The sequence below is a fragment of the Arabidopsis thaliana genome, chromosome 2 (genome assembly GCF_000001735.4).
Source record: "Arabidopsis thaliana chromosome 2, partial sequence".
NCBI classification, from domain to species: domain Eukaryota; kingdom Viridiplantae; phylum Streptophyta; class Magnoliopsida; order Brassicales; family Brassicaceae; genus Arabidopsis; species Arabidopsis thaliana.
Window position 1 is genome coordinate 11,067,116 of NC_003071.7, and position 26,407 is coordinate 11,093,522.

Consider the following 26,407-nt stretch of genomic DNA (forward strand, 5'->3'; position numbering starts at 1 on the left):
ACCTAAATAAATTTTCGTCCTTGGCATTTGGCAAATTCACTTAATCTTTAAACTTTGAAATATGATTGATTGCTAGGCAATTCACGGCTGGGGAAACATAAGATCATTCCTCTTTAAAAGAAGGAAAATGAATGTTGTTTCGTTTCATTGTGGAAAAAGTTAAAGAAAAAGGACACTAGTTTGGGCTTTTGGGCATTAATCATGCATATGTTTTGCCTTTTAGTGTAGTGTAACGTAAATGTCACTGTAAAGCAATCAGACTAAATTCGTTCACTCAATGATCATTTTCCCTAAATCGTTATAGTTACGTGTATCTTTGTTTATTAGCTGAAAAATGAGTTAGTTTCGAAACTTATCAATTCCAAATTAATTTTGATTTCCACAATAGAGATTGGTAATGTAACTTGCCATGTACATTAATCATTTGAAAGTTAAATTTGTTTTGAAATATTTTCTTTTGCCGGAATGAGTCTTGTAGAAATGATTTTTGTATTGTGGTAAATTTGAATATAAAGAACTAAAAATAAACTTTTTGAGTTATGTCTTGTGTTGGGATTTGGGAATTCAAATTTTGGGGAAGTCATTTTCTATAGTGATTCTAAAACACTTATCCAGACGGTGAAAGATTCTACACTTTGGCCGAGGGTAGGCTACACAAGTGAGATAGTTGGCCTTTAGTTTAATGGGAAGTTAGGGAATATGCATATCGACCGATTAGGCTACACGTAGAAAAAGATTTGGCCCTATAAAACAAAAACAAAAAAAAGCTTAAAGATAAGTGATATGAAGGAAGAAGGGTTCGCGCTCTCAGCCCTTTAACACTTTGAGTAAGTGAATGACTAATTCTGCTGATAAAGCTTTGGAGATAATTATTGTATTTACGCTTGCAAATATATGAATTTGGCTCGCTTGTACTCATGGCCAGCCTTGAAAATATGTGTGAATCTTATTGCTTTGATAGTTTCCGCTTGTAACCGTCTATGGTTACTACCATTGGTGGATAAGGAGAAGAAACTTATGTTTGACTTTTAATCTTAATAAAATTCAGTTTGTTTGTGCTAAAAAAGAAAAAAAAGAAAAAGAGTAGAGATCGTTCAATGCATGATAGAAGATAACATAGATTATGTTATAGTATATTCTAAAATATGTCGAACTAACCCAAAAATGTGAAATTCAACATACTTTTTGTTTGGAAAAGCTAGCAAATATTCATATTTTCGAATGTGGGTTTGATTTGAAGATTATGAGAAGAACTTGATCAACAGTTGTAAAGATGTTATAACGATGCATGTTAAATTTAGGATATGTGTAGAATGATTTTTCTAAGTTAATAATGTACTAATCAGAATCAACATTTCATTGAGAGAAAAAAAGAAGAAGATTAATTATGAACAAAACGCTGCGTGGGATTGATTTTTATGATTGCTTATCAGAAACACCAACACAAAAAACGCTGCGTTTCCAAAAACTAATACGTCGTCGTGTAGTTGGAATATCTTTTTGTCGGCCTTGTGATAGTTTGATGCCCACCTTCTTCTTCCACTGCTCGCTTTTAAGTTTCTCGAAATTTCTTGGCGAAAAATCCAGATTTTGTGTTTAGCCGACGAGAATTGGGAAAAATGTCGTGTACGCATGATCACAACTGCGAAGATCATGAGTGTTCTTCCGATTGGTCTCTCTACAAACACATTGATCTCTCCAAGGTCTCTCTCTCTCTCTTTTCTATAATCACTTACCTATTTCGTTTGTTTTGCTCAAATAATGTCTAAATCTTCAATCACCACGTCTAATATGTTACTAGTTTAGTGAATCCAAACAATTTAGATTCTAATTGATATACGTTGATTCAGAAATGTGATAATCTAGTCCTTATGAGTTCTTAATTTTGGGGTTTTCAGAAGAATTTAGGTTACTCTGTGTGAATCAGTGTCTGGTTTTAGTATGCTTAAAGCAAGAGAAGTTTTTTAACTAGTAATATTACTTGGTTTCAGGTTTCAGCTCTGAATGAATCTGTTTCGGGAAGTGCAAAATCAGTCTTCAAAGCGTGGGAACAGCGATTACACTCTTCTGGGGTAACTTTATGTTTTACATAACCAATATTATGCTTGGCTGCTGAATGATCCTTTATTATATCTATCCTTACTCAAATACTATGTTTATACGCAGTGAAATTATATATAGCTATGTGCATGATAATGTCTAAGTAAATAGTTTTTTTCTTTTTTTTTTTCTTGCCTACAGGAGCATTTGGAGAGCAATGAGGGAGACCCTGAATTGCTTGTTTTTGTACCGTATGTCTGTTATTTGCTTAATTACCGACCAGTTACTTCAATTTTCTTCTAATATTATTGGTTTGGATATATGAATATAGTGTATTTCAGATCATTGACTTGAAAGAAGCTTGGGAGAACTAGATACAGTCCATGTTTTCTTACTATTAAATTGTTTACTACTTTTTGGATGTCCCATTATTGTAGATTTACATCAGACGTCAAGATCAAGAGCATATCAATTGTTGGTGGCCCTGAAGGAACAAGTCCTTCTAAGTTGAGAGTGTATGTCTAAACTACCTTACAGAACTTTTCCTGTATACATGTGTGAATTCTGCATATGGTTCCTTCATTAGAGAAAGACAGAAAGCTGCTTTTTTTTGTCTCAAAACTAGGTTTATCAATCGTGAAGGGATTGACTTCTCCGATGCTGAGAGTATGCAAGCCGTTCAGGTATTCCGTTGTGATTATTTTTACTTACTTATTAAATGCCAAAGACAATTGCACTAATGCAGAAACAATTGTGAGTTCTTTTGAAGGAATGGGAGTTAGCTGAAAATTTGCAAGGAGTCTTAGAATACCAGACCAGGTATTTTCGCTACACACATATCATTTACTGAATTTAATAGACTCTGCAGACTTTATGTAATGAATCTTAAGTAGTCTGTATGAATCGAGCATTATCCTTCACTGAACTATATATGACTTTGATTCAACTGGTCAAAAGTTAGATGTCTGATACATTGAAAGTGGGGAATGTGATTAGGTATTCAAAGTTCCAGAGTGTTGGAAACATCACCCTGCATTTCCCTGAGAGTTTTGGAGGTGACACAACCCAAATACGTTATATCGGGTTCAAAGGTGAAGCAACCCAGGTAAGTTTGCATACAAATGCTGTATATTTATTATATTGTATGGTTAGTTGGTTAAGTCTTACCCTTGATGATCTTAACAGTTGAAAAGAGATGTTGTTGCGACAATCGTATATGAGATTAGACCAAATCCTTCAGATCACAAGTAAACCTGAATCTCAACCAAATTACTCTTTCTTTCGTATGTGAATATCCTTCAGTTACAAACTCTGTTTGTTTGGTAGGACAAAAGCCGAGACTGGTGGTGGTTTTTCACAAGTTGAATGAAGACATCATCTTCTCCTTAGCCTTCTCACATACTCCTCTTTTCTCCTTAGCCTATATTAACAAAAATATATGTATCCAATAAAGTGACAGACTTGTTTGTGGAAACGTTTCTATGCTTAAACCCACATGATATCTTTTTTTTTTGTCTCATATTTTATTGAAAGAACAAACCATACATAAATGGGCTAAAACAAACCACAGCCCACACTTAAATTTTACAAGATTAAGTAAAGCCCAAGATCACATTATATTGAAGAAGAGTTGGCATCTTGTCTCCATCCAAACGCAACGTGTCAGTAATGAAATACAAATCAGACACGTGGGGATGAGTAACCTAAAGGATTCCGATTCAGCCTCCGCCGTACGAGCTCGATTCTGGTGAAAGAGTCACCGTCGATACAAAAATCGAAACATGAATCTTTGAGTTTTCACCAGAAATAGGACAATCGAAACTCCAAACTGAAATATAGCAGCTAAAGGAATTGTGTAATATGCTTCGAAATCTTCTTCTTCTCTTCAATTATAAACTGCAAATATTAATAATAATTCCTGTAAAACCAAGCTTCAAACAACATGAGTCGGATAATCAACAGTTTAAGCAACATAGCACCTAAATCGTTATCACCAACACATAATTGCTGAAATTATTGAAGGGAAAACAAAGACCAAAAGGTGAGAGTAACTCATCTATGGCCAAAGTAAAACTAAAATCCGACCAACACCGCTGATGGAGCCGTATGCTGTCGGGAAAAGAGTCGGTCATCTTCACTGAAAAAGCTGGAGGTGCCGAACGAGAGCCCGATTAAAACGGGACGTAAGAGCCGAACATCGCTGCTGTGAAAGTCAGACGATTTCGGAGTAGAGCCGACCAATCAACGCTAAAAAAGCCATTGATGTCGGAACAGATCTGTGAAATCACTGAAGAGAGAAAAGCGATTTGTCCAACACACCCACATGATATCTTTCAGAGCTTTTATTATTAATTAATGTTGGCTTACGCCTAATCACATCAGTCGTGTCGGAATCCTTATTGCTGAAAGAGTTAACCGATACAGAATAGCTGAAAGACATTGGCAAAACAAAAATTTTGAAATAATTTTTTTGGGTTTAGCAAATTATAATTTTCGGATTTAAAATTTTGGTGAATTTGAATCATTGTAAGAAGAATAACAGGCTAAAACGTAACATTATCTTTAATATAAAGAGAGTTGACAGACAAGAGCTAAAATGTGAAACACAAACATTGATAAATCCTCAAGAAAAAGATAAGAGCATGGAAGCATGTTTTGTATAACAGTAGAAATTTATCCATACACATATCAACTTTTCGGGGATGCTTTGGGCGGTCCAGCAGGTGGAGCAGCACTCTGTGAAGCTGGTGTACCACCACCACCACCAGCAGTGGCTCCAGCAGACCCGTCTGAAGAGTAACCTCCACCAGCAGCAGGTTGTGTGTATCCTCCATAAGACCCATATCCCTGTGGCGCTTGACCATACCCATACGCTGGAGGTTGTCCATACCCTGAAGCTGCTGGTTGGGCATACCCAGACTGACTACCATAGCTCCCAGGAGCACCTGGAGACTGCTGGCTCTGGCCATAAGTCGGTGGCTTTGAAGCAGGTGGTGGTGCTCCATACCCAGAATTGTAAGCTGCTGCTGGCTGGCTGCTGTAACCAGCCTGAGAAGTTGGAGGAGCTCCATACCCTGCCTGACCAGTACTACCTTGAGCAGGCGGCTGTTGACCAGTTGTACCATACCCAGCCTGTCCAGACTGAGCTGACGATGGTGGAGCGGCTTGAGATGCATCTTCCTCTTGACTTGGATTAGTGGTGCTGCCGTAACCACCCTGTTGATCATACCCAGCAGCTTGACCATATCCCGATTGCTGCGAGGCATTGTAAGCTCCATACCCATCTTGCTGGTATCCCTGACCAGCTTGGCCATAACCAGAAGCATGCTGGTAGTAATTGTACCCTGTGGTATCTGTTGGTGGGGCTGAGCTACCACCACTGCTTGGTTGCTGAGACTGTTGCTGACCGTAATAATCATACTCACCTTGCGCGCTCTGCTGGGATGGTGGCACAGAGGACTGATCATAGTAACCAGCTGAAGTTTGTTGAGGGTAACTTCCGTAAGGTGATTGACCATACTGAGGTGGACCTGGATATGCTCCTGGTTGCATGTAACCACCATAACCAGGTTGTGCTGGCGGACCACCAGGTGGTGCCCAGCTTGAGGGTGGGCGGGCTTGATAACCACCTTGTTGTGGATAGCCTCCACCCATTGCTGAGTTTCTCATACGGTTCTGCATAAACCAAATCGTTAGAATAAATAGCTTAGGTCACTTTTTAACAGGAAAATAAAACAATGACACAGCATATAAACACATAGAACACAGAGGCAGAGACAAATAAAGCGGATAACAAAGACTAAATTGAGATGCATACAAGGATACGCTATTTACCAATATCAGTCCAAATCGGATCAACCAAGATCATATCATATTCTAGAAGGGTAATGGTGATGCCTACATACCGTACTGATTGGTGAAATTATTGGGTTACTCCTGCAGAAGCCCATCCCTTTCCCTATTCGAGATAAATGGGTGCAAGAAAAAACAACGAATACTATAGAAGCTTTTGCAGACAAAAGCAACATATATATACACATGGAACCTATTTTCTCAAAGGGTTGTGCAGCAAAATAACCTAATACCAACTAAAGAGTCTAGTGTTCAACAATGTCAATACTCATGGAAGTATATTACCAGAATATAATGGTGAAGGTAAAGAAAAACGGATTTAAGAAAAATTGGGGAAAGTACCAAGGCAGAATAATAACAGTTACTCGGTTAGCAAATTATTGACACAACACAACGGCTAATAGGTCTTCAAATGTCAGTCGCCCACCTTTGGTGGTACCTTGATGATTGAAACTAGAAGTACTAGCTGAACGGAAGTTATGTTGACCCAAGAAATGATGAACACAATGTAACAAAAACAGTATTGTATAAAACAGTTTAGAAACACTATCACAGCAGGTTGGACTGAAACTAGTCAGCAGCCTCACAAAGGCATCCCAAACCAATGTAGGATTGGCCACCTTGGCTGTGACCAGAAGCGATGAAAATGTCTGCATATATACTCCAAAAATAGACAACAAGATTTCTACTATGAAAATAGCATTTGAAAAGTGAATATGCTAAAGAATATTTCTTGGTAGCAATGGGAGTTATGAAGAATCATGCTAAGCACACTGTAAATTGGATATTGAAAAAGATGAAAAGTAGATATAAGCGAATGCCCATAAAAACTGCCACAATAAGATAGTAACAGAAACATGAAACTCGTGTAGGAAGGTAGCGGCAACAAAATGAGCATGAGCAGAGGAAGAAGAAGCAACATATAATCTTACAATGCAATAACAAAGTAAGATATATCAAGATGGAATATTTTTTGTAAGTTAAGAAAATCACAAAAAATATCTTCACGTGGTTTAAAATAAAATAAAGAACCTTCCCCTGCAAATAAGCGGAAGAGAAGAACAATGCAATCCAATGCAGATGCAATTATCGTGGAGCAAATATCAAAGGAAATGAAGGCATAAGAAGAGTATATAGGTTTTAGCAGCTAATATATTGACTAAGTGAAACTAGTATAACCTACATCACCTATTATCTGAATAATAGAGTATGACGTATACTAGATAGACCTAAAGCTAATGACAACTAAATAATGTAATCACAACACAATATCAAATTCATGTATAAAAATAGACACAGCAGAAGCCTGTCATAATCTATAAACAAACACAACAATCAAACATACCTCGCCACTGATGATTTCATTAACTAATTGTTTAGCATGTTCAATCTGTTCGGTTATCCCATCAATCTGCAAAGTCCGTTCTGGCGTTGGGTCTCCAGGGGGCAAATGTAAAGGAATAACCTGCAGACAAATAACCACGGGATGAATAAACATTTTACCAGCTGGAGACAAACAGAACCTAAACATAATTGACAAGAACACATACCTGAATTCTAGCTCCAGTCTTAGCTTGCATAGATTTGATTGTTTCACCTCCTTTACCAATTATCAAACCAACCTAGAACAGTTTACATATTACATACAAGACACATATTACCAAAAATTGGTCAATCTCCAGAGCATTAAGTACCTTGTTATTCGGAATTTTCATAACAAATTGATCAGCCCCTGCTTGTCCACCCATCCTACGGCCGCCTCCTCCACCTGAACCAGCTGTATTGCCTGCCTCAGCCTAAACCAAAATAATCATACACACCATTAGTAAATCTACATCAATCACCTAAATTCACTATCATTAGCAACAAAGACTAAGACTACTACCTCTTGAAGGACGTCAGTGATCAACTGTTCAGCCTTTGAGATCTGATCAGGGGTACCAGTTAGGTCAACAGTCCTAGTAGCACAATTAGGGTCTGCATCCATATCTCTAGTAACCTGAATCTTAGCTCCAGACTGAAGCTGAAGATACTTAATAGTCTCTCCACCTTTACCAATGATAACACCAACTCTCATATTCGGAATATCAATCTTCTTAGTAGTTCCTTGAAAGCTACCATACGAAACCGGTATCGAAGACGGAACCGTCCCTGACATCTGCTTACCCTCTAAATCAAGATCAAATCACAATCAGTAAGTTTTCAATTCCAAACCCTAAATTCCATAAACAAAAGAAGTTAAAAGAGATTTTAAAGAACGAACCAGAGGGATATGAGCTAAATCCTTTGTTGTCACCATAATCATAAGAAGCACCATTGTCAACACGAGGACGTTTAGCATCAGCGCTATTAAGAAGACGAGCAGCGATTTCTTGTGCTTTTTGTTTAGCAATCTGGATTTCATCCATCGGAGGAGGAACGCTGTTGTAAGAAGAAGGTGGAAGACCGGTAGGTGCGGTGGGATCAACTGAAGCAGATGGGATCGGACCAGAAGAGAAGCCGGTAGGTCTGCGAGTTGATGGAGGAGGAGCGGTTGGTTCTTCGTATTTGCGTTTGTTGGAGTAAGTATCCGATGAGTATTGAGATTCGTCCGCCATGGTTGAAGAGCTGATTTGAGAGAAACCCTAGAAAGAGGCGGAGATAAGGAAGAAGAAGGAAAACAACTGAGAGGTGAACACACACGCGATTATTTATATATGCGGACAAAAACCTTGCTGTTATATATATATTCAGATATTTTTCCCTTTTTACTTTTTATTTTTACCGCTTTTCCATTTTTACTTTTGTTAACTATGTAACTTTTTTCTCTCTCTACATAATTATGTTTTTTTTTAAGAAAAAAATCGCTTAATTACTACGTGGTTGTGATTTAATTTAGTTTTATATTCATTTTTGAATAATAATGATGATGGTGATTTTGGCTTGGTTGTGGATTGAAAAGTTTATCATGATGTTGTTGAATTCTTCTCTTTTTACTGTGTTTCAGGTCGGATTCTCTTGATCTTCTCCATCAAGTTTTAAGTATGTTCTTTTTTTTTTCTCATCGGATTCTCTTGATCTTCTCCATCAAATTTTAAATATGTTCTTTTTTTTTTCTCAAGTTCTCCTGGCTTTTGGTGATTTTTGTTTCCTTACTTTCACAATAGACTTTCTTTTTTACAATTATTTCAGATTATTGGTTGTATCGACCGATGACCAACGCACCTTTTCCAAAACCAGTCAAAATTAATCCAGACCAATGGAAACCAAATCACGAAACTAACAGGGGCTCCGACAACCCCAGTCAGCCAAAATCACGATTAGCCTACGCTAATCAAAGAGATCTACAGTGATGTTAACAACATGTAATATCATACATCAATATTAGCCAACCACATTTAAAATTTTAAAATAAAGATACATACAAATTATATTACCGAATATGATACTTCAACCGTAGTTTTTATTTATTAACTAATGTTACTTCGAAAAAACATCACCCCGTGCTGTAGGGATTAAACATATTCAAAACATTTGTTTTGTATTCCTTGTAACAAAGCGAAAGATACATCAAACATAGAAACTTGACGTTGTTGGAATAAGTTTGAAATGACTTGAGCAATAAGTCATTAAAGAATAAGAAGGATTATGTTAAATCTATAGGAAATATCTAAAGATATATGTTAGGAGTTATCTAATGCTAATCCTAGTATATTTTGGTTTATTAATCTCTATATATATTAGTCCCAGGTTGTGGTGGACCATATGAGTTTTAAAGAGATTAAGACTTAGAGATTGTTTAGGTTTTGAGTAAGTTTCCTAAGCTTAGTAAGAGAGTTATTCTTAAATCCTAAGTGTTCTTAATCATATTAATACTTCTTGCTGAAGTCATAGGTACAATGTGTGAGAGAGTAAAGATTCGAGTTGATAACAAATCTGCTATAGCTCTCACAAAGAACCCGGTGTTTCACGGGAGAAGCAAACACATCCATCGAAGATATCATTTCATACGGGAGTGTGTTGAGAATGGTCAAGTTGAAGTAGAACATGTTCTCGGAGTTCGACAAAAGGCTTACATACTAACAAAGGCGCTTGGGAAGATCAAGTTCTTGGAGATGAGAGATCTCATTGGAGTACAAGAGGTGTCAAAAGAAGTTTTCAAGCTTAAAGGGGAGAATGTTGGAGTAAGTTTGAAATGACTTGAGCAATAAGTCATTAAAGAATAAGAAGGATTATGTTAAATCTTTAGGAGATATCTAAAGATATATGTTAGGAGTTATCTAATGCTAATCCTAGTATGTTTTGGTTTATTAATCTCTATATATATGAGTCCCAAGCTGTGGTTGACTATATGAGTTTAGAGAAATTAAGACTTTGAGATTGTTTACGTTTTGAGTAATTTTCCTAAGCTTAATAAGAAAGTAAGCTTAATAAGAAAGTAATTCTTATATCTTTGAGTTCTTAATCTTTTTTGAAACTAGAGACATTTGGTTAAAGCAAAAAGTCAAAAGAATGCTTGATTGAAAATAAATTATTCAAAATAAAAAGTTTACCCGCAGGTTCGAGAACCTTGCTTTTATTACACGATATTGCTTGATTGAAATAGATTTTTCAAAGTAAAACATCGGAGAAAACAAAACACGTAGAAAAGTGGTGGAGACAATACGAGAGAGGCGCCTTAACAAATATGCATGATCAAACTTGATTTGAGAATAAAGTTCAAGGACGTCGTCACTTGGTGATTGGGGCAACAGTGACCCCAATCTGATAGAGCTCGGGACTAGCTTTTCCATGGAACCCTACCACTTTGTGACCTTCCTTCCCGAGTATGAAGCTAACGCCAGCATCCATTCCATAAGGCGGGGAGGTTCGTTTATTGGTCTTGAACTTAAGCATGACTATTACTGAAGATTCACTACCAAACACTTTATCATAATAACCCTCTACCGCTGTGATGTATTCACTCGGATAGTCCAACTCGAACTGTGAAAGCGGTTCATCAGAATAACAATAACACAACTTTATAGTTATAGTTTAAGAAAATAGCAACGAAGTATAGTATAATTAATCACCTCTTCGTATCCAAGCAAAGTATGCTTTCCATGCTCTTCTCCTAGTACCAACTGGTTGTTCTTGTCATACACAAACTTGACAGATGCGATACCATTCTCACCTTGTCCCACGTATATCTTTCTCACACCGTCGAAAGCTCCATCGTCCCATGATTCTCCTCCGTCACCACCTGATCCTTGTAGTTTCTCCGTGGGAGGAGGTGGAGGAATAGGAGGCGCACCAAAATGTGCACCTAGAGCATCAATAGCCCAACAACACCTTCCATGGAGCCCAACAAGAGCCCTACCTTTGCTCTCAAACACGAAAGTTCGCTCGCTCTTACGTCCATATGTAGGAGATGTTCTGTCTTTTGATGTCTTGAAACTCAACGACCTAACTCGGTTTGTATTGCCAGAGACTTTGTCACAGGTCACTTCTATTGATGTAATATATTCATATGGATAGTCCACTACAAACTGCAAAAAACAAATAAAGGGATCCTTCAATTTATATATTTTAAAAAATTGAAGGGTTAACGAATGGTTTATGATTCTTCCCATATATGATTTACTCTTGACATATTCCTTTCTATTAAAGATTTAGCATTTTACCAAAAAAAACTAAAATAATAAGAAGTAAGGAGTGTTAAAACTAGAACCTCGTTTGGTTGTCCTTGGACCCTATTTTCTCCAAGCATGTCCCCGTCTTGACGCGTTTCCACTTTTCCATCTTTGTCGTAGTCGACCTTGATATGCGATATGCTAACGGGACTAAATGTAACATAGACTTTTCTTATGCCGGTGTAAATACCATGGTCCCATGGGCTGCCTCCAGTACCACCTTGGTATTCCTGTTTAATAGGAGGAGGTGGTGTGAAATAAGCTCCAAGAGATTTTAGGTTTGCGTCAGCAGATCCATGGAACCCAGTGATTTTGTTTCCACTGATTTCAAGTGTAAACTTAGTGCCAGTGTCATCGTATCCCATGACTTCAGAACTCCTTTGATTGGTTTCGAATTGAAGTGCTTGGATCACACCGGATATGTTATCATAGCAACCTTTTACTGACACCACATGTTCGCCATTGAGATGATTAATCTCAAACTGTAAGAAAAAAAAAAGAATATTAAAACTTGATCAGTAATATATAAGCTGTGGGGGATAATTTAAAACAATTATGGAGACTCGATTAATTAATAAAATTTAAGCACCGATCATTAAAAGTTGACCAACTAAAAAGTTCTGATATATATAGTAAGGATATACATGTACATCTAGCTATTAACATCATATCACCTTCACAACCGATTAGTTTCTGTGTTCAAATTTTCTAAACATTCAATCCAGGATACAACCTTATATCTTCAAAAAAAAAGAGTTCAGGTAGTTCTATATTTAACATGCTTACCGTTTGTGTGAAACCTTTACCCGAGACACCATGAATTGGTCCAACAACTGTTTGTCCAGCTTTGACATACTCAAACTTGATGAATTGGATTCCTTCAAGACCACCTCGTACATGTATCTTTGTTACATTTTCATGGTCGGCTCCATCATCCCATTGATTCCCTCCCTTTCCGCCTTTTGCCTCCAACCTTTGGGCCATCGAGAACTGATTCAAATCATTATTCAATAAAAGAGATTTTATTTTGTTCCTTAGTCATTGTATAATTTCTTTATATCCATTATACCCACTTGAGAAAATATATATGCAAAATCATTTTCAGTTCTTGGGTGAAAAAGGAAGACTTTAAACATTTAAGATATTTCTCACGTTCTACAATTTTAAGTAAGTTACAATACGTTTTACAAAAGGTTGTTTCAAACTATTGAGAGATTACCTCTTATGCTTGGAGTAGAGAGATGGAGAGAGCTGGTGAACAATGTAGAGAAATGATGTATAATATATAAGTAGGTAGAGAAGGTGTCCTTTTATATACACGATTGGTCAGTTTACAAATTAATATGGTCATTTTTTAACTTATACTATGTGTGTGCATGAATAAAAAAGAACCAGATTTTTTTCTTTTTCTTAAGTAGTATATTGATTTGTGAGTTTTATATTAGTCTTGATCTTAATGTACATGATAGACATGCAGTTAGACACGAGTATAGGACGATATTTTAACATTATTAGTGTCAGTTTACTAATAATGGCTAATACTGAACCATGTTCTCGCCATTACTATACAAACTTCACCTATATAGGCTATATATATATAGATAGCTTTTTTAGTCCAAAACATGTATATAAATTGTAGAAGATATGAAAGTCAATGAGAGGTTCTTCAGATCTTGTAGAGATCTCATCTCGGACGAATCACTTAATTAAGAAGGCACGTCTCTCAACACACCTCTCATAAATTTTTCTCATCGAGAGTCGTTCGTTGACGATCTTAACTGATTTTTTTTTCCAAATTAGTATATTGATTTGTGTTTTGGTATTAGTCTTGATTTTAATGTTTATGATAGACACGAGTATAGAACAACTATACAAACAATAATCCAAAACAAACGTTTAGCAGTGACAATAAAAGCTAAACGTTTAGCAGAGATGAGACCGCAAGTTAATGGCCGGTTCGCAAAGAGAGAAATTGAAACCGAGGACCAAGGGTTCAACACGATGCTAATGTACAACACATGATATCGAGTTGTTCCTTCTTTCTGATACTCCTATGGCTAAAAAATATAACTAGAATGCAAGCTTACTTTTAGTTTGGAACTTTGGATGATTGATTATTTCGTATTTCCGTTGGACCAAGTTTCTTCAGAAAAATGGTGCAATTGTGCTATTTATTTGGTTACAAATTATCTTGTTATAGTTAATGTTTGTAATTTAGGAAGTTTGTAATTTATGAACATTGTTTTGTGATTATATTTTTCCGTCATATATATATATATATATATATATTATTTTATATAAGTTTTAAAAAAATTAACAGAGTTTAGATGAATATATAGAAAATTTTAGATGAACATGTATGAAAATCAATACATATAAATACCCCAAAAAAAAACAAAAAAAAACTCAAGTATAAAAGTTCCGGTATCCACAGGCCCAGTATCTATCGTTTTTTTTTTTCAGGTCTACCTACTATTAAATCCGATACACATCAGTTTTTTTTTTAATTTGGGCTTCTGGTGGGCGGGCTCAATTCAGATTCGGGCTGGGCTGGGTTTTTTTACCAACTCAACATCTTCAACTAAACAATTACACATCGGTTTTCTTCTCTTCTCTCTCACACGTCGATTTTGTTCTCTCTCGGCGACGAAGCTCTCTCTCGACTCCTACTTCTGGTAAGTTCTATTAGAATAGGAATCCGTTGATTAGAATAAGTTCTCTCTGAAATTTTCGTTCATGTGATAGTCTCGTCGATTTTGTTCTCTCAGTGTTGATGCAACTTCATCGCTTTGTTCTTTGCTATTCTTTTAATTGTGATTCTGCATATGCTTCCTTTGATTTCAGCTTGTGGGTTTGTCCAAATTTCACTTGTTTGCTATTTTCTCTCTCCCTTCCTTTGATGCCAACCATGTGTTTGATGAAATGCCTCACAGAATATGTAGAGTTTGTTTTTGGTAGAGCTTGTAATTACTTGTGTCTGTTTATTTTTGGATATATGCTGCTTGGTGTTTATGTATGGAGCTAAGTGTGTGTTCTCTAATGTTTATAAACGTTAATTCAAGAGATACAATCTAATCGGGAGCATTACAGATACAAGCTAATAATTATTGATACTGGATTTTAGATACTCTCTGTACTACTTGTTGATTCCGTGTCTGTGTTGGTTATGAAAGCTCTCACTTGTGATGAGATATTAGAGATCAAGTTTCTGTTTTCTTGTGAATCTTAGATGAATTTGTTTATTACTTGTGTCTTGATACTTTGTTTGTCGAATTATCTCTGTTCAAAAAAGCTTTGCTTCGTTTAGCAGCATTATTAAGCTCAGAATTCAAGCTTTGGTTGCTTTAGTTTAATTTGCTTCTAAATAAACTCGAGATACTTATTGTCTGTCTCTTGCTAGAAATAGGTTTGTTGTATTTTATATGAATTAAAATACGAAATAAGGTGATATCTTGATAGAAACAGGTTCGTTGTGTTTTATATGAATTGAAAATCAAATAAGGGTTTTGGGTATGCGTAGGTTTGATGATCTGTTTGGTTGAATTCAAATTTTGCTGCTTGAGCATTGTTTCTTTGTTAGAGGGAACATTGTTTTTTATAGATGTTCTTCATTATGTACTAAATTCTCTGCTGTATTACTTTCCATCCTCATTAACTGATTCGTCTTATTATTTCATGTGCAGTGGATCACATCTTTTGTTTTCTGGAGAAAAAAGGCTCGTCGAAGCAAGTAAGTGAACAGTCATGAACTCGGCAAGCGTTTCCGGTGAATCCTCTCTCTCCGATATGATTCAGACAGTTCATTTTTCCTCTGGAAACCCTAGAATCGGCGAGACTCGCGGTGTCATGCATCTAATTTCCGACAATGCTGTTTCGTCATCTTCTTCTTCCTCCTCCTCGAATCTCCCTGTAATATTCCTCTCCTCTATGATTCATTCTTCCGCTTGATTGCATCGATTTCTTTTTTTCACTGGAATTATATGTTTGAATCTGGAATAATTTTGTTTTAGATTGGAAGGAACCCTCTCGTTTGCGTTCTTGGGGTGCCCAACCACATGACATATGCAGATTTTTGCCAGTTCTGCGGCTCCTTCATTCAGCACATACTGGATATGCGAACCGTCAGGTAAAAGAAATTTCAGATTCTCTTACTGACACGGTAGAGATCATTCGTTTGCTCGATTATGAAATCCTTCTAGTTCTGGTAGGATAGGAGACTAAAGACATTGATAAATTTATCATCAAAAGCTATGTTCTATTTCGTTCTGAAATGTATACTTTGAATGGGGAGATGATTAATTAGTTTGCTTCTGGCTTTTGATCTTCACAGGAATGATGACATTGAAAATAGATACAGCATTTTGATAAGGTTTGATAGTCAGGAATCTACCGATACATTCTTCCAGCATTTCAGAGGGAAACAGTTCAACTCTCTGGACGTATGGTTTTGTTTGAGTCAACCTATGTCAGATGTATATTTACGTTGAACTGTATCTTGGTAATTGATTAGCTGCTTGCCAACTCTGTGCAGGAAGATGTCTGTCGCCTGCTTTTTGCTCTTGATGTTCAGTTTACCGGTTATAGTGGATCCATTGACCATACACAGCCTTCTGCTGCTGGCCCAATAGAGCAACCTACTTGCCCAGTGTGTCTTGGTAAATTCTTAACCTGAATTATTAAAATATATGCAGAAATATGGCTTAGTCTAGCTCTAGAAAGTGTAGGCATAGGTATTGATATTAAGATTGACAGTATCTCTGGTGTCATATATTGACTATGTTTGGTCGGTATATTAATATATGCTCATGTTTCAGAGAGATTGGACCAAGACACAGGTGGCATTCTCACAACCATGTGCAATCATTCCTTCCATTGCTCATGTATTTCTAATTGGCCAGATTCTTCTTGCCCAGTAAGATTCTTGTCATTTTCATGCTCTTTCAAAGAAAATATTCAGTTTTTCTTTACATATCTTTATGGGTGTTGTTTTTTATTTTCAGGTTTGTCGATATTGCCAACAGCAACCTGAAAATTCAGTATGTTGTGTTTGCCAAACAACGGAGAATCTCTGGATGTGTGTTATCTGTGGGGTTGTTGGCTGCGGAAGGTATGTACTGCATTTCCTGCAATTAGCATTAGAGACATGTCTCCTTCTCATCTGTCCCAGGTTAACCATTTCTCTTTGTTAAATACTTATGGTAGGTACAAGGAAGGACATGCCAGAAGGCACTGGGAGGAGACAGAGCATTGCTATTCACTTGAGCTTGAAACACAACGTGTTTGGGATTATGCTGGTGACAATTATGTTCACCGGCTTATTCAATCCAAAACTGATGGCAAGCTAGTGGAGTTGAATTCTCATGGAAGTCTGAGCAAGGATGGTTGTGGAAGCTGTGAATATTCTGACAGTGGAATGACTGATGCTCTCCTGAACAGCAAAGTGGACATGGTAGTGCTTCAGTTTCATATTTTCATAATCCTCGTGTTCAATTTTTGTGTCGACCTGATCACTTTTGTCAAATTTCAGCAACATTCTTAAGTAAATTTAGTGCCTCATCGTTTTTCTTTTCCAAAACACAGATCATTAGTGAGTACAACGAACTTCTCCAGGCACAACTAGAGAATCAAAAACAAGTAAGCACCTACCCTGTCCTGTTAGCCTTTTGTTGTCTCGATAACTACCAGTCTCTTGAGGTTTTCATTGTCTGCTTCACTTTATTTAAGTGTTAATTTTTTTTCTTGGTTTTCTTTTTATCTTTTCCTCGCCCATTAGTATTTTGAAAAGTTGCTACAAAATGTCAAAGAGGAAACGGAACAGAAAATCTCAGAAGCTGCGAGCAAGGCAATAAGCCAGAGACTGCAGAAGCTGCAAACCAGGTTTGACAGATGTGTCAAAGAGAAGCAATTTCTTGAAGATGTGAGTCTCTATCTAGCTTTCGTTTTAAAAGTTTTTCTTGATGGCATATTTACATCTACTTACATTTCTGTAGAGTATTATTGACTTGTTGTTTTCTCATGTGTAGTTGAACGAAAATCTTGTGAAAAATAAGGACGTATGGAGCACCAAGATTACAGAAATGAAAGAAAGGTATTATCTATCTAGCAAATCTCGTCATGGGAAATTGTGCATATTCGCTAGCTTGTGAGACCATGCTCCATTTCTCATTGATCTTTGATTTAGGGAGAAGAAGGCAGTTCGGGCAAAGGATGAAAAGATTCAGGGCTTAGAAGAACAGGTAAAGAAACATCTATAGACAATACAACCCCCTGCTTTGTTGGTTATATAATAAAACACCTACTAAATCGGTTATTCACACTCTCAGCTTGGAAACCTAATGGCCCAAATGGATGGTGAGAGTGAAGTCTCAGAGACGAAAGAGGTCCAGGACGCCACTGTCTCGACCACCAATACCTCTTCTTCTGGGGCAGGGAATGTTATACATGCAAATAAAAAGAAGAGTAACAGAAGAAAGGGTTAGATCAAGATTCAAACTCTACCAAATCTCGCTTAGACTAGTCGACTAAAGTTCAAGCAATCTAACTGCTTAGAATGTCTAGATCTAACAATTCATTCGTGTTATAATGTGTGCTATGATGAGAATCTGAGAGAAACGTTTGGTAGTTGTTGTATCAAACCTGATAGAACTATAGCCGTTACCCTCTTGGTGTATATAATACAATTGGTTGATATCAATATTAAAAATCGTAGTTACTTGACGGTAATGCCATCACTATGCATACCGTTGGAGGTTTCATAAGACTTTACCCCATCTTATGGCTTTATCTTCTAATTTCCTCTTTTCGTTTATAATCAAATTCAATTATTTTTCATGTCACTAGACCGGTTAGTTATAGTTTTACATTTGAAGCACTAATTTCAAGAGTCAATGATACTTATGATAAACAAATTCTATGGGTTTGAAAGTTAATCCAAGTTAAATGACTGAAACCCATATTGTACCAATTTGGAATTAGAAGTCCATTATCTCTTTCAGATGGTGTCTACTAACACACAAGATCACAAGAAGAAGGTGCAAGCTATAAAGAGAGTAGACACCATCTGAAAGAAAGACATAATTGGACTCTCACATAAAACACTTGGCTTGAAGCGAAAAATGCTTTTGTTTTCCATTCGTTGTTCTATTTGTCATTGGTGGTGCTATGTTATGTTCGTGTTGATCTACGCATCCGGGGGCCACATGACCATGGGCCTCGTTTGCTACCACGTTGCTTCATTGCCACTTGTAAGTCGTAAGTATTATCATGCGGTACAACCCTTCAACTATGTCCTTTTTTTTTTTTTTTTTTTTTTTCTCTTCTAACAACAACCTTTCAAATATGTCATGTAGAATTATTGGGTATCCGTATTATGTTCATGCAATTTTTAATAATTTGTAACTACGATTAAAAAATATATATTTTATGATTATGCAATCACATAATTATGCGCTATTTTTTTATTTAAAAGCAAAATAAAATAAAATTATCCTATGTTACATATTTTCACGCTTTGTGTTGGATTACTCTACGCATTAAACTCTTAAACTAATTATTTGTGCATGAACAAAAAAATTGTGTTCTTAAACTAAGTTAAAGGAAACATATATGAGAGGGTCCTTTTAATACATCTGTACCACCTCCCCTGGAGGATAAGGCTTGTAAGTGGAATGCACTTCATCGTCACATAGTTGGGGCAAAGATATCCAGGGAATAAACGCATTGAGTAAGTTTTGGTCCATGTCTCTTCTTGTGTATCAATGTCCATATGGCTAATTTCCAATCAGAAAGTTCAGCACTGCCACTAACCATGGCTAGAAGATCTTCAAGGTTGACTAGCGGCCAGGTGTAGGTAATGCGCGCGGTCTTGGGACACATCATGGAACTGTTCAGTGTGAAGATCCAAAGATAGAATCTTGTAACCATTAAGTACTTCGAACCAGTAGATGGAACCATTCACAAAGACCGAATGATGTCTGGCTTCGACATAGTAAGGAGGCGGACTCGGCATTGTCCGCCATTCACCAATGTTTAAATCGAGAAGTTGTGCTTGATCTCGGTTTAGTTGGATGAGCCACGAATGCTAGGCAATGCGTAGGGCATTGAATATCATTTGGAGTGAAGGTTTTGAATCCCTCAGGCAGCTTGTGAAAGAGCTTCCGTTTAGCGAAGTTATATAACCAAGACATTCATGTTGCTTTTCCTTTATGGGCTATGTATATCACGGTTTTTCCAGTTTCCCGGTTTTTCAAAATCGTTATCATTGCATCTCGACACCGATAAGATTCATAGCTTAAAGTTTTGTCGATGCACTGAAGTTTGAGTTGTTTTTGCTTTCATGTTTACTTTGGACCTTTAAAACTGGTTTTGCAATCTGTAAAATCTGTAAACGTACACTGATTAATGATATTTACATTCTTAGAAAAGAAAAATGAATCATCAGCCCATGTGAACATATCGAACAATGTAGCACTTTCTCAAAGCCAACACAACCGCCCGCTTAGCTTACATTAGATAGATCAGGCAGCCTTTCATATGTAAAGATAAGTGGCGGAGAAACCAGCCATCAACTATTGATTAGTCAACATCTTATCTTCTATCATTAGCTATTTACGATTTAATATCTACTTGACATGTAAAAGACTAACTCTTCACCAGTTCACTATAAATAGAGGTTGATATTGTGCTTATATCTTCACACTACACACAAATACATACAAACATACATTAATTGGAAACTGAAAGTAATATAATCATGGCTAAGTCTGCTGCCATCATCACTTTCCTCTTCGCTGCTCTTGTTCTCTTTGCTGCTTTTGGTGAGTAATGATCTTATAATATTATATGCATGAAAAAATAAATTCTGAATTTTCCTCTTTAGATTTATTGGTAATTAACAAGATATTTATATATGAATGCAGAAGCACCGATAATGGTGGAAGCACAGAAGTTGTGCGAGAAGCCAAGTGGTACTTGGTCAGGAGTTTGCGGAAACAGCAATGCGTGCAAGAATCAGTGCATTAACCTTGAGGGGGCAAAACATGGATCTTGCAACTATGTCTTCCCAGCTCACAAGTGTATCTGTTACTTCCCATGTTAAGCTACCAATGACTACCAATTATACTTGGTGCTTCATGGTGTGTATTTTACATAAAATAAGTCTTTGTCATTCTATGAGTGACTTTATTATGACATGCATGTTTATGTTTTAGTGTTTCGTTTGCTTTGTTGTTGTTTTCTTTTTTTCGTTTGCTTTGGTTTTATAATAAAAATAAAAGAATTATGTACGAAGTTTTTTCTTCTTCTATCAATATTTGTCACGTTAGATCATTAGGTGAAACTAAACCCCAATTTATTGTTTGATCAGACTACCAAATTCAAGCTTGACAAATGAAATATTAATTGAGACTTTGAATTATATATACGGTAAGAAACTAGAGATTTAAATTACCTTTTTATAGCATATGTTCTAATATTGTCTTGCTAGCAAGTAACAATAATAGCAAACATAAAATGCATATAAAAACATGATTGGGAATTTGGGATGAAGCAAGAAAAATATATAAAAAGATTGAATAAAAATGATAAAGATAAGAGAATTAAATCTCAAACGGAAGTGACGAGAATGTTATATATGGGACAATGGGACGAGCATTACATACATCAGGCATCGATAACAGTTTGTTTCATGTCTCCGAATAGTATTTATACTACATACGACTGTTTCATCGGATCCATATTTGTTTGAATTTCCATAACTAAGAACTACTCACAATATATATATATATATATATATATATATATATATATAGCATTTTGCCTATGTACCCTAAATTCATAGCCACGACCAACAATGGTTTGTTTATACATAGCAACTTAGCTAGTTTGAAAATTTACCACCGGCGCAAGAGATTGATGAATCATCCAATTTTCGATTATAGGTGTTTCCTGGTAAAATGTAAATGGGAAACTTCGACAGCATGCAGTTTCTTATTCTGAAAACTTGGTTGAACGATGCTGCTCTTGAGATCAACCAAACCATGTCGATAGTCCCTTATGTTGTATGTCTAGGGGTGATGCTCAAATCGGAAAATTTTGACCGCTTAGTTTTATCTTGTTCATATATATAGTTTTCACCTTTCAAAAATTTTGCACAAATTATGAAATAGCTTACACTATTACTATCAAGGTATTTATTCGACGAAGGTCAGACTACCAACTACACTTTTCCTAACTGTGAAAATCTCTGAATTTAATATACTTGTGTAACTATTGGCTTGGTTAAGATCTTATTTCTTGCATCTTGTCCAAGTCAGATTAACCAGCCGCCCATGCAAAGCCAAAGCAGCCGCTTAGGTTACATTAGATATTGAGAGAGAAAAATATGTGGTAGATAAACAAGCCATCAACTATTAATAAGCCAAGATCTTATCTTTTAATATTAGCTCGAGAAGGCGTACGTGGTGTGTTTAATTTGTGGGGTACAATTAGCTCGTTATTGTACCATGCACAAGTAGAAAATAAACTCACCATCATTTCATTATAAATAAAGGTTGATCTCTTAAGCTTATTTCTTCACACAACACATACATACATACATTGAAAACAAAGTAGTAATAATCATCATGGCTAAGTTTGCTTCCATCATCACCTTTATCTACGCTGCTCTTGTTCTCTTTGCAGCTTTTGGTTAGTAATGCTCTTATAATATGAATTAAAATGTAATGTTCATTTACATAACTAGAGAGATGTAACATACGCAGAAGTACCAACAATGGTGGAAGCACAGAAGTTGTGCGAGAAGCCAAGTGGTACTTGGTCAGGAGTTTGCGGAAACAGCAATGCATGCAAGAATCAGTGCATTAACCTTGAAGGAGCAAAACATGGATCTTGCAACTATGTCTTCCCAGCTCACAAGTGTATCTGTTACGTCCCATGTTAATTTACCAATTTTCTTTGGTTCTTTATCGATGTGTATTTATATTTTTAAAAATAAGTCTGTGTCATTCTATGAGTGACTTAAGGCATGCATGTTTATGTTTTAATGTTTGGTGTGACTTTTCTATAAAAATATAAAATTTAAGTACGACGTAGGACTTTTTTCTTGTCCATATTTGGTTACAACACGACCATTATACATACTATTTTTTAAGGACATAGTACGTATCTCTCACAAGAAATTGACACTTTATTAATATATAATAGAATCCATATTATTTTTTTGTTAAAATTAATTTTTATTAATCAAAAGTACTCTAAATTCATATCATATCATTTTGCCTATATATGTACTCTAAATTCATAGCCATGACCAACAACGGTTTGTTTATCTATAGCCAACTAAGCTAGTTTGAAAACCTACTGCCGATGAGAGCAACACATTGATGACTAATCCAATTTTCAGTTAAAGGTGTTTCCCCGTAAAATGTAAATGGAAAACTTTAATTTTCTAGAGCAGTTTCTTGTTTTGCAAACTTGGCCGAACTACGATGATGAGATCAACCAAATCATGTTGATGGACAGATTATCTTTGCTTCAATGCTTTTTAACTTTTTTTGCCATGGACCAAATCCATAGGTTATACAGTCTTGTAATTAAAACCTAAACATGTTTGAATTTTGGCAAAAAAAACACACACCAAATCATGGCATAGTCCACTACGATATATGTCTAACAGTCTAATTAGGGTGATGCTTTAACCGGAAACATTCGACCGCTTGGTTTTACCTGCTTGCTCCTGTCATATGGTTTAATTTTACCGTTCAGGAACTTTGTACAAAGTTACTTCCGAGGTATTTTATTCGACTCAGACTACGAACTACACTTTTCTTAAGTGTGAAAATCTCGGACATATCAATAAACTTGTCTAACTATGGCAATCTTAAGTTTTTACATTTTACCTACCTTTTTGATTAAGATCTTATTTTCTTGAATTTTGTCCGAGTCAGATTAACCAGCCGCCCATGCATGTGATCGATGTAGCATTAGCTCAAAGCCAAAGCAGCCGCTCAGGATACAATTTTTTTTTTTTTGAATAAAACTTAGGATACATTAGACATTGACAGAGAAAAAATATGTGGTGGAGAAACAAGCCATCAACTATTAATAAGCCAAGATCTTATCTTTTAATATCAGCTACGAGCAGACGTTGTGTGTGTAATTTGTGGGGTTACCACGTTATTGTACAGCTCACAAGTAGAAAATAAACTCACCAACATTTCATTATAAATAAAGGTTGAATATAAGCTTATTTCTTTACATAACACATACATTGAAGCAAAGTAATAATAATTATCATGGATAAGTTTGCTGCCATCATCACCCTTATCTTCGGAATATGTCAAAAGAAAGAAATTATTTCTATGTTTTCATAGGAAGTTCAAGTTAAATCACTCGACATAGAGTCAATTCAATAGCTTATCTCATGACTACGTTGAAGAAATTAAACATTATTTAAAAAGTTGAATTACGGTATACAAAAAAAAAACTCAAGATCCGGATGTTTTTGTAGATCACCAACTAAATTTTCTCATATCAAGAGAAAGCGTTATTAAAGCCAGACCTGTTTCTTCTTGTCTACATTCTTGTCTATAGTCTGGTAGCAATTTAATGTAATTTTCCATTCTGTAAATAAAAAACACTATTCAGTCGTTAAAACAATCCTTCTTAACGTATTTCGTACGTAATTTAATTGCTTTTATAATCAATCATAATCACATCTTACAAGTAAGTGAAGAAAGTAATACAATTTACAGTTAATATTATCCACACCAATGTCTGGAAAAGGCTAAGCCTAATTGCAAATTTTTCATAACAAAAGATTTCTACAATGATCTTCTATAAACATTGTCAATGAATGATGATAACCTCACAGCTGCGAGAACGCTTTGTGAAAGTACTAAGCTCCTTGAAGATATCTGAATCTTGGTTTGCTATCGAAGAATCTTCTAAACGCAAAATGAGTTTCTTGAGAACTACTGAATTCTTGAGAAAATACCTCACTAATTTCTCCCCGGTTTCTTCTCCCATAATCAATTCTCTAATCTCAACACACTCCAAACTCGATAACAAACACTGAGGGACATAGGTAAGTCCATCTTGCTCAGGCTCCGTTGAAACAGTAAAGTCCTGCAGGTGCACACGCTGTGTTTACAATATATTCAGAGATGTTCTTAACTAACCAAATCATAGATTTATTCATAATCTTACCAAGATGAGGTTTTCAAGATTTGGGCAGCTCTCAAGAAAGACAAGCAACAACTGCAACATGGATCGAGAAACCGCAGCTTGTAAACGGTACAAGTTATCGAATTTCGGAATAGGTACCAACTTCGAATATCGATCTAGGACCTGCAATAAAGAAAGAAAAGGATACATCACAGGGAATCAAAGTACATTTCTTGTCACATATATGCATCAAAAAATACATATTTCACCTCTAAAGTACGCCGAGAGATGATCATATGTCTTACACAAGATATCGCGGTTAAAAAATCACGGATGATATCTCTCTTGCGTAAATCCCCCGGTTCCAAACGACTGCCGCCAAACTTAACATTAAATTCACTATCAATATCAATCATCGACAAAGAAGTCATGTTCTTGACTACAATCGTATCAGATTGGTCATCATTAAAATTCAAATACTCAAGTCTAGGAGCATCAATCTCAACCGAAAAATACGTACAAGAAACACTATACTCAAACGTAAGACGAAAGCTTCTAAGACTCAGAGACCTCACACGAAGAAACTGCAGAACATCTAGATTACAAAAATCAATAGGCCTAATCAATACAAAATCTTCAAGAACAGGACAACCTGAGATAATCTTCTCCATGATCAAAGGATCATCATAATACCAAACATCTTCTAAATGCATTATCTTAAGAGACGGTAGTGAAACAACGAACTCTGGATTCTCGATTCCTACGGTTACAAGCATTAGAGACACCAATGTATTGCACTTATAAATATTCTGAGGCATGAACTCTCTTACACACATATTAGTCTCAAAACCTTTAGCATCTAGATGTTGAATTCCGCGATCAACCGTTGTTACAACCCACCCAGCTAACCGATCATCGTCGTAAGTGTATTCATCATACTTCAACTTGAATTTTCGCATTCGTGATTTTCGATTAAACTCGAGAAAATTGTCGATAAAGCTTGCGTAGTTTTCGTCAGGGAAATCGCTGACTTTTAAGTCGAGAACAGGAACCCTAAGCCAGAGAAATTCCCATCGTTTCGATAAAACGCTTGTTTTAACGGAATCTATGGTCGGAAGGTATGAGAGTACTTGAGTTAGTAAAGAATCTGGCAATTCGCAGATTCTATCGCAATTCATCGCAAGAAACAAAATCCTAAAGTATCAAATAGTTTCAGAACTGATCCCAAAATCAGACACACAATCATGTAATCGAGCTTGGTCTGAAGAACTCACCGTCGATCTGACTCGCCGGAGAATTATGGTTGAAGTTATCGGAGTAGAGTTTCAAAATTGATCCCAAAATGTGAATGTGAACGTGTCACCGTCGCCGGCGTTGTTATCTGATACGATCGGGGATTGGGCCTAATTGGGCTTGAATAAGCCCATTGATATCTTCTTATCTTATTTACGATTTATGAAAAAAAACTCTTCTTATCCCAAAATGTGAATGTCTACTCAGTACTCAAATGATATCAAACCGAAGAACATAGTTTGTCTGGATGCTGACTCGGTTCAGGACCATTTGGAAGGATTTTACTATAATGTTTATTATCACATGTTTATTATAATGTTCAAAACCATATAATATCTTTAACACTATTGATACTATTAAATATAATATATTTTAAATAAAAATAATATGTATCCAAGAAAATGGAT

General features: G+C 36.0%; 9 protein-coding genes and 1 pseudogene across 18 annotated transcripts; 6 read left to right on the plus strand and 4 right to left on the minus strand.

Annotated features, from left to right (window-relative positions):
• The first annotated feature begins 1,445 nt into the window (after positions 1–1,445).
• AT2G25950 (PITH domain protein (DUF1000)) lies at positions 1,446–3,546 on the plus strand. 2 transcript variants are annotated; one of them, NM_128155.3, is made up of 9 exons: positions 1,465–1,703; positions 1,992–2,072; positions 2,242–2,291; positions 2,478–2,555; positions 2,666–2,723; positions 2,810–2,859; positions 3,037–3,145; positions 3,226–3,287; positions 3,367–3,546. In NM_128155.3, exons 1-9 carry the CDS (start codon positions 1,620–1,622, stop codon positions 3,407–3,409), a joined length of 615 nt encoding a protein of 204 aa, NP_565614.1. In that variant the 5' UTR covers positions 1,465–1,619; the 3' UTR covers positions 3,410–3,546. The 2 variants fall into 2 exon arrangements, with proteins under 2 accessions (NP_001323743.1, NP_565614.1); NM_001336031.1 differs by having other exon boundaries at positions 1,446–1,703; positions 3,226–3,546.
• AT2G25964 (uncharacterized protein) lies at positions 3,524–4,172 on the minus strand (the record flags this gene model as incomplete). The annotated part of the gene is made up of 1 exon (NM_001124915.1): positions 3,524–4,172. One exon carries the CDS (start codon positions 4,170–4,172, stop codon positions 4,020–4,022), a length of 153 nt encoding a protein of 50 aa, NP_001118387.1. The 3' UTR covers positions 3,524–4,019.
• A 334-nt stretch (positions 4,173–4,506) lies between these two features.
• AT2G25970 (KH domain-containing protein) lies at positions 4,507–8,590 on the minus strand. The gene is made up of 6 exons (NM_128156.3): positions 8,156–8,590; positions 7,778–8,061; positions 7,587–7,688; positions 7,443–7,514; positions 7,238–7,357; positions 4,507–5,715 (listed from the first exon to the last, which is right to left on the minus strand). Exons 1-6 carry the CDS (start codon positions 8,487–8,489, stop codon positions 4,729–4,731), a joined length of 1,899 nt encoding a protein of 632 aa, NP_180167.1. The 5' UTR covers positions 8,490–8,590; the 3' UTR covers positions 4,507–4,728.
• A 1,111-nt stretch (positions 8,591–9,701) lies between these two features.
• Positions 9,702–10,070, plus strand: AT2G25975 (annotated as a pseudogene; the record flags this gene model as incomplete). Its single annotated transcript has 1 exon — positions 9,702–10,070.
• Positions 10,071–10,322: 252 nt separating this feature from the next.
• Positions 10,323–12,853, minus strand: AT2G25980 (Mannose-binding lectin superfamily protein). 2 transcript variants are annotated; one of them, NM_001336032.1, is made up of 5 exons: positions 12,763–12,853; positions 12,330–12,516; positions 11,582–12,025; positions 10,944–11,399; positions 10,323–10,854 (listed from the first exon to the last, which is right to left on the minus strand). In NM_001336032.1, the coding sequence occupies exons 3-5, from the start codon at positions 11,906–11,908 to the stop codon at positions 10,603–10,605; spliced, it is 1,035 nt and encodes a 344-aa protein (NP_001325173.1). In that variant the 5' UTR covers positions 11,909–12,025; positions 12,330–12,516; positions 12,763–12,853; the 3' UTR covers positions 10,323–10,602. The 2 variants fall into 2 exon arrangements, with proteins under 2 accessions (NP_001325173.1, NP_180168.1); NM_128157.4 differs by having other exon boundaries at positions 12,330–12,533.
• A 617-nt stretch (positions 12,854–13,470) lies between these two features.
• Positions 13,471–13,591, plus strand: AT2G25990 (uncharacterized protein). The gene has a single exon (NM_001349585.1). It carries the CDS (start codon positions 13,492–13,494, stop codon positions 13,549–13,551), a length of 60 nt encoding a protein of 19 aa, NP_001336501.1. The 5' UTR covers positions 13,471–13,491; the 3' UTR covers positions 13,552–13,591.
• Positions 13,592–14,040: 449 nt separating this feature from the next.
• Positions 14,041–18,267, plus strand: BRIZ2 (zinc finger (C3HC4-type RING finger) family protein). 3 transcript variants are annotated; one of them, NM_001036342.3, is made up of 13 exons: positions 14,041–14,218; positions 15,227–15,452; positions 15,554–15,669; positions 15,874–15,982; positions 16,075–16,198; positions 16,358–16,455; positions 16,544–16,650; positions 16,746–16,992; positions 17,124–17,177; positions 17,317–17,460; positions 17,567–17,631; positions 17,725–17,779; positions 17,867–18,235. In NM_001036342.3, exons 2-13 carry the CDS (start codon positions 15,288–15,290, stop codon positions 18,020–18,022), a joined length of 1,440 nt encoding a protein of 479 aa, NP_001031419.1. In that variant the 5' UTR covers positions 14,041–14,218; positions 15,227–15,287; the 3' UTR covers positions 18,023–18,235. The 3 variants fall into 3 exon arrangements, with proteins under 3 accessions (NP_001031419.1, NP_180170.2, NP_001323647.1); NM_128159.2 differs by lacking the exon at positions 17,124–17,177 and having other exon boundaries at positions 14,187–14,218; positions 17,867–18,215; NM_001336033.1 differs by lacking the exon at positions 14,041–14,218 and having other exon boundaries at positions 14,603–15,452; positions 17,867–18,267.
• Positions 18,268–20,164: 1,897 nt separating this feature from the next.
• On the plus strand, positions 20,165–20,886 carry PDF1.3 (plant defensin 1.3). The gene is made up of 2 exons (NM_128160.3): positions 20,165–20,359; positions 20,462–20,886. The coding sequence occupies exons 1-2, from the start codon at positions 20,296–20,298 to the stop codon at positions 20,638–20,640; spliced, it is 243 nt and encodes an 80-aa protein (NP_180171.1). The 5' UTR covers positions 20,165–20,295; the 3' UTR covers positions 20,641–20,886.
• A 1,121-nt stretch (positions 20,887–22,007) lies between these two features.
• Positions 22,008–22,690, plus strand: PDF1.2b (plant defensin 1.2b). Its single transcript, NM_128161.2, has 2 exons — positions 22,008–22,229; positions 22,304–22,690. Exons 1-2 carry the CDS (start codon positions 22,166–22,168, stop codon positions 22,480–22,482), a joined length of 243 nt encoding a protein of 80 aa, NP_180172.1. The 5' UTR covers positions 22,008–22,165; the 3' UTR covers positions 22,483–22,690.
• Positions 22,691–24,214: 1,524 nt separating this feature from the next.
• AT2G26030 (F-box/RNI-like/FBD-like domains-containing protein) lies at positions 24,215–26,329 on the minus strand. Of its 5 annotated transcripts, NM_001336035.1 has the most exons (5): positions 25,982–26,041; positions 25,542–25,812; positions 24,977–25,467; positions 24,750–24,890; positions 24,219–24,668 (listed from the first exon to the last, which is right to left on the minus strand). In NM_001336035.1, the coding sequence occupies exons 3-5, from the start codon at positions 25,418–25,420 to the stop codon at positions 24,390–24,392; spliced, it is 864 nt and encodes a 287-aa protein (NP_001323595.1). In that variant the 5' UTR covers positions 25,421–25,467; positions 25,542–25,812; positions 25,982–26,041; the 3' UTR covers positions 24,219–24,389. The 5 variants fall into 5 exon arrangements, with proteins under 5 accessions (NP_973535.1, NP_180173.1, NP_001323594.1 ...); NM_201806.3 differs by having other exon boundaries at positions 24,215–24,668; positions 24,977–25,812; positions 25,982–26,329; NM_001036343.1 differs by having other exon boundaries at positions 24,977–25,901; positions 25,982–26,053.
• Positions 26,330–26,407: the final 78 nt, after the last annotated feature.

Bases quoted from the DNA above. Each gene is read 5' to 3' on its own strand.
- AT2G26030 (NM_001336034.1), bottom strand. From the start codon at position 25,885: ATGAATTGCGATAGAATCTGCGAATTGCCAGATTCTTTACTAACTCAA. The intron at 24,891-24,976 runs GTGAAATATGTA...TCTTTATTGCAG, and splicing joins TCTCTCGGCGTACTTTAGAG to GTCCTAGATCGATATTCGAA. The intron at 24,684-24,749 runs GTAAGATTATGA...TTGTAAACACAG, and splicing joins ATCTTGAAAACCTCATCTTG to CGTGTGCACCTGCAGGACTT.
- BRIZ2 (NM_001036342.3), top strand. From the start codon at position 15,288: ATGAACTCGGCAAGCGTTTCCGGTGAATCCTCTCTCTCCGATATGATT. The intron at 16,456-16,543 runs GTAAGATTCTTG...TTTTATTTTCAG, and splicing joins GGCCAGATTCTTCTTGCCCA to GTTTGTCGATATTGCCAACA. The intron at 17,780-17,866 runs GTAAAGAAACAT...TCACACTCTCAG, and splicing joins TTCAGGGCTTAGAAGAACAG to CTTGGAAACCTAATGGCCCA.
- PDF1.3 (NM_128160.3), top strand. From the start codon at position 20,296: ATGGCTAAGTCTGCTGCCATCATCACTTTCCTCTTCGCTGCTCTTGTT. The intron at 20,360-20,461 runs GTGAGTAATGAT...ATATGAATGCAG, and splicing joins TGTTCTCTTTGCTGCTTTTG to AAGCACCGATAATGGTGGAA.
- AT2G25950 (NM_128155.3), top strand. From the start codon at position 1,620: ATGTCGTGTACGCATGATCACAACTGCGAAGATCATGAGTGTTCTTCC. The intron at 2,073-2,241 runs GTAACTTTATGT...TCTTGCCTACAG, and splicing joins AGCGATTACACTCTTCTGGG to GAGCATTTGGAGAGCAATGA. The intron at 3,288-3,366 runs GTAAACCTGAAT...TTTGTTTGGTAG, and splicing joins CCAAATCCTTCAGATCACAA to GACAAAAGCCGAGACTGGTG.
- AT2G25980 (NM_128157.4), bottom strand. From the start codon at position 12,527: ATGGCCCAAAGGTTGGAGGCAAAAGGCGGAAAGGGAGGGAATCAATGG. The intron at 12,026-12,329 runs GTAAGCATGTTA...TTTTTCTTACAG, and splicing joins GTAAAGGTTTCACACAAACG to TTTGAGATTAATCATCTCAA. The intron at 10,855-10,943 runs GTGATTAATTAT...CCGCTTTCACAG, and splicing joins CTTTGCTTGGATACGAAGAG to TTCGAGTTGGACTATCCGAG.
- PDF1.2b (NM_128161.2), top strand. From the start codon at position 22,166: ATGGCTAAGTTTGCTTCCATCATCACCTTTATCTACGCTGCTCTTGTT. The intron at 22,230-22,303 runs GTTAGTAATGCT...TAACATACGCAG, and splicing joins TGTTCTCTTTGCAGCTTTTG to AAGTACCAACAATGGTGGAA.
- AT2G25970 (NM_128156.3), bottom strand. From the start codon at position 8,489: ATGGCGGACGAATCTCAATACTCATCGGATACTTACTCCAACAAACGC. The intron at 7,515-7,586 runs GTACTTAATGCT...AAACTGTTCTAG, and splicing joins TGAAAATTCCGAATAACAAG to GTTGGTTTGATAATTGGTAA. The intron at 5,716-7,237 runs GTATGTTTGATT...TGGTTTATGCAG, and splicing joins ATGAAATCATCAGTGGCGAG to AACCGTATGAGAAACTCAGC.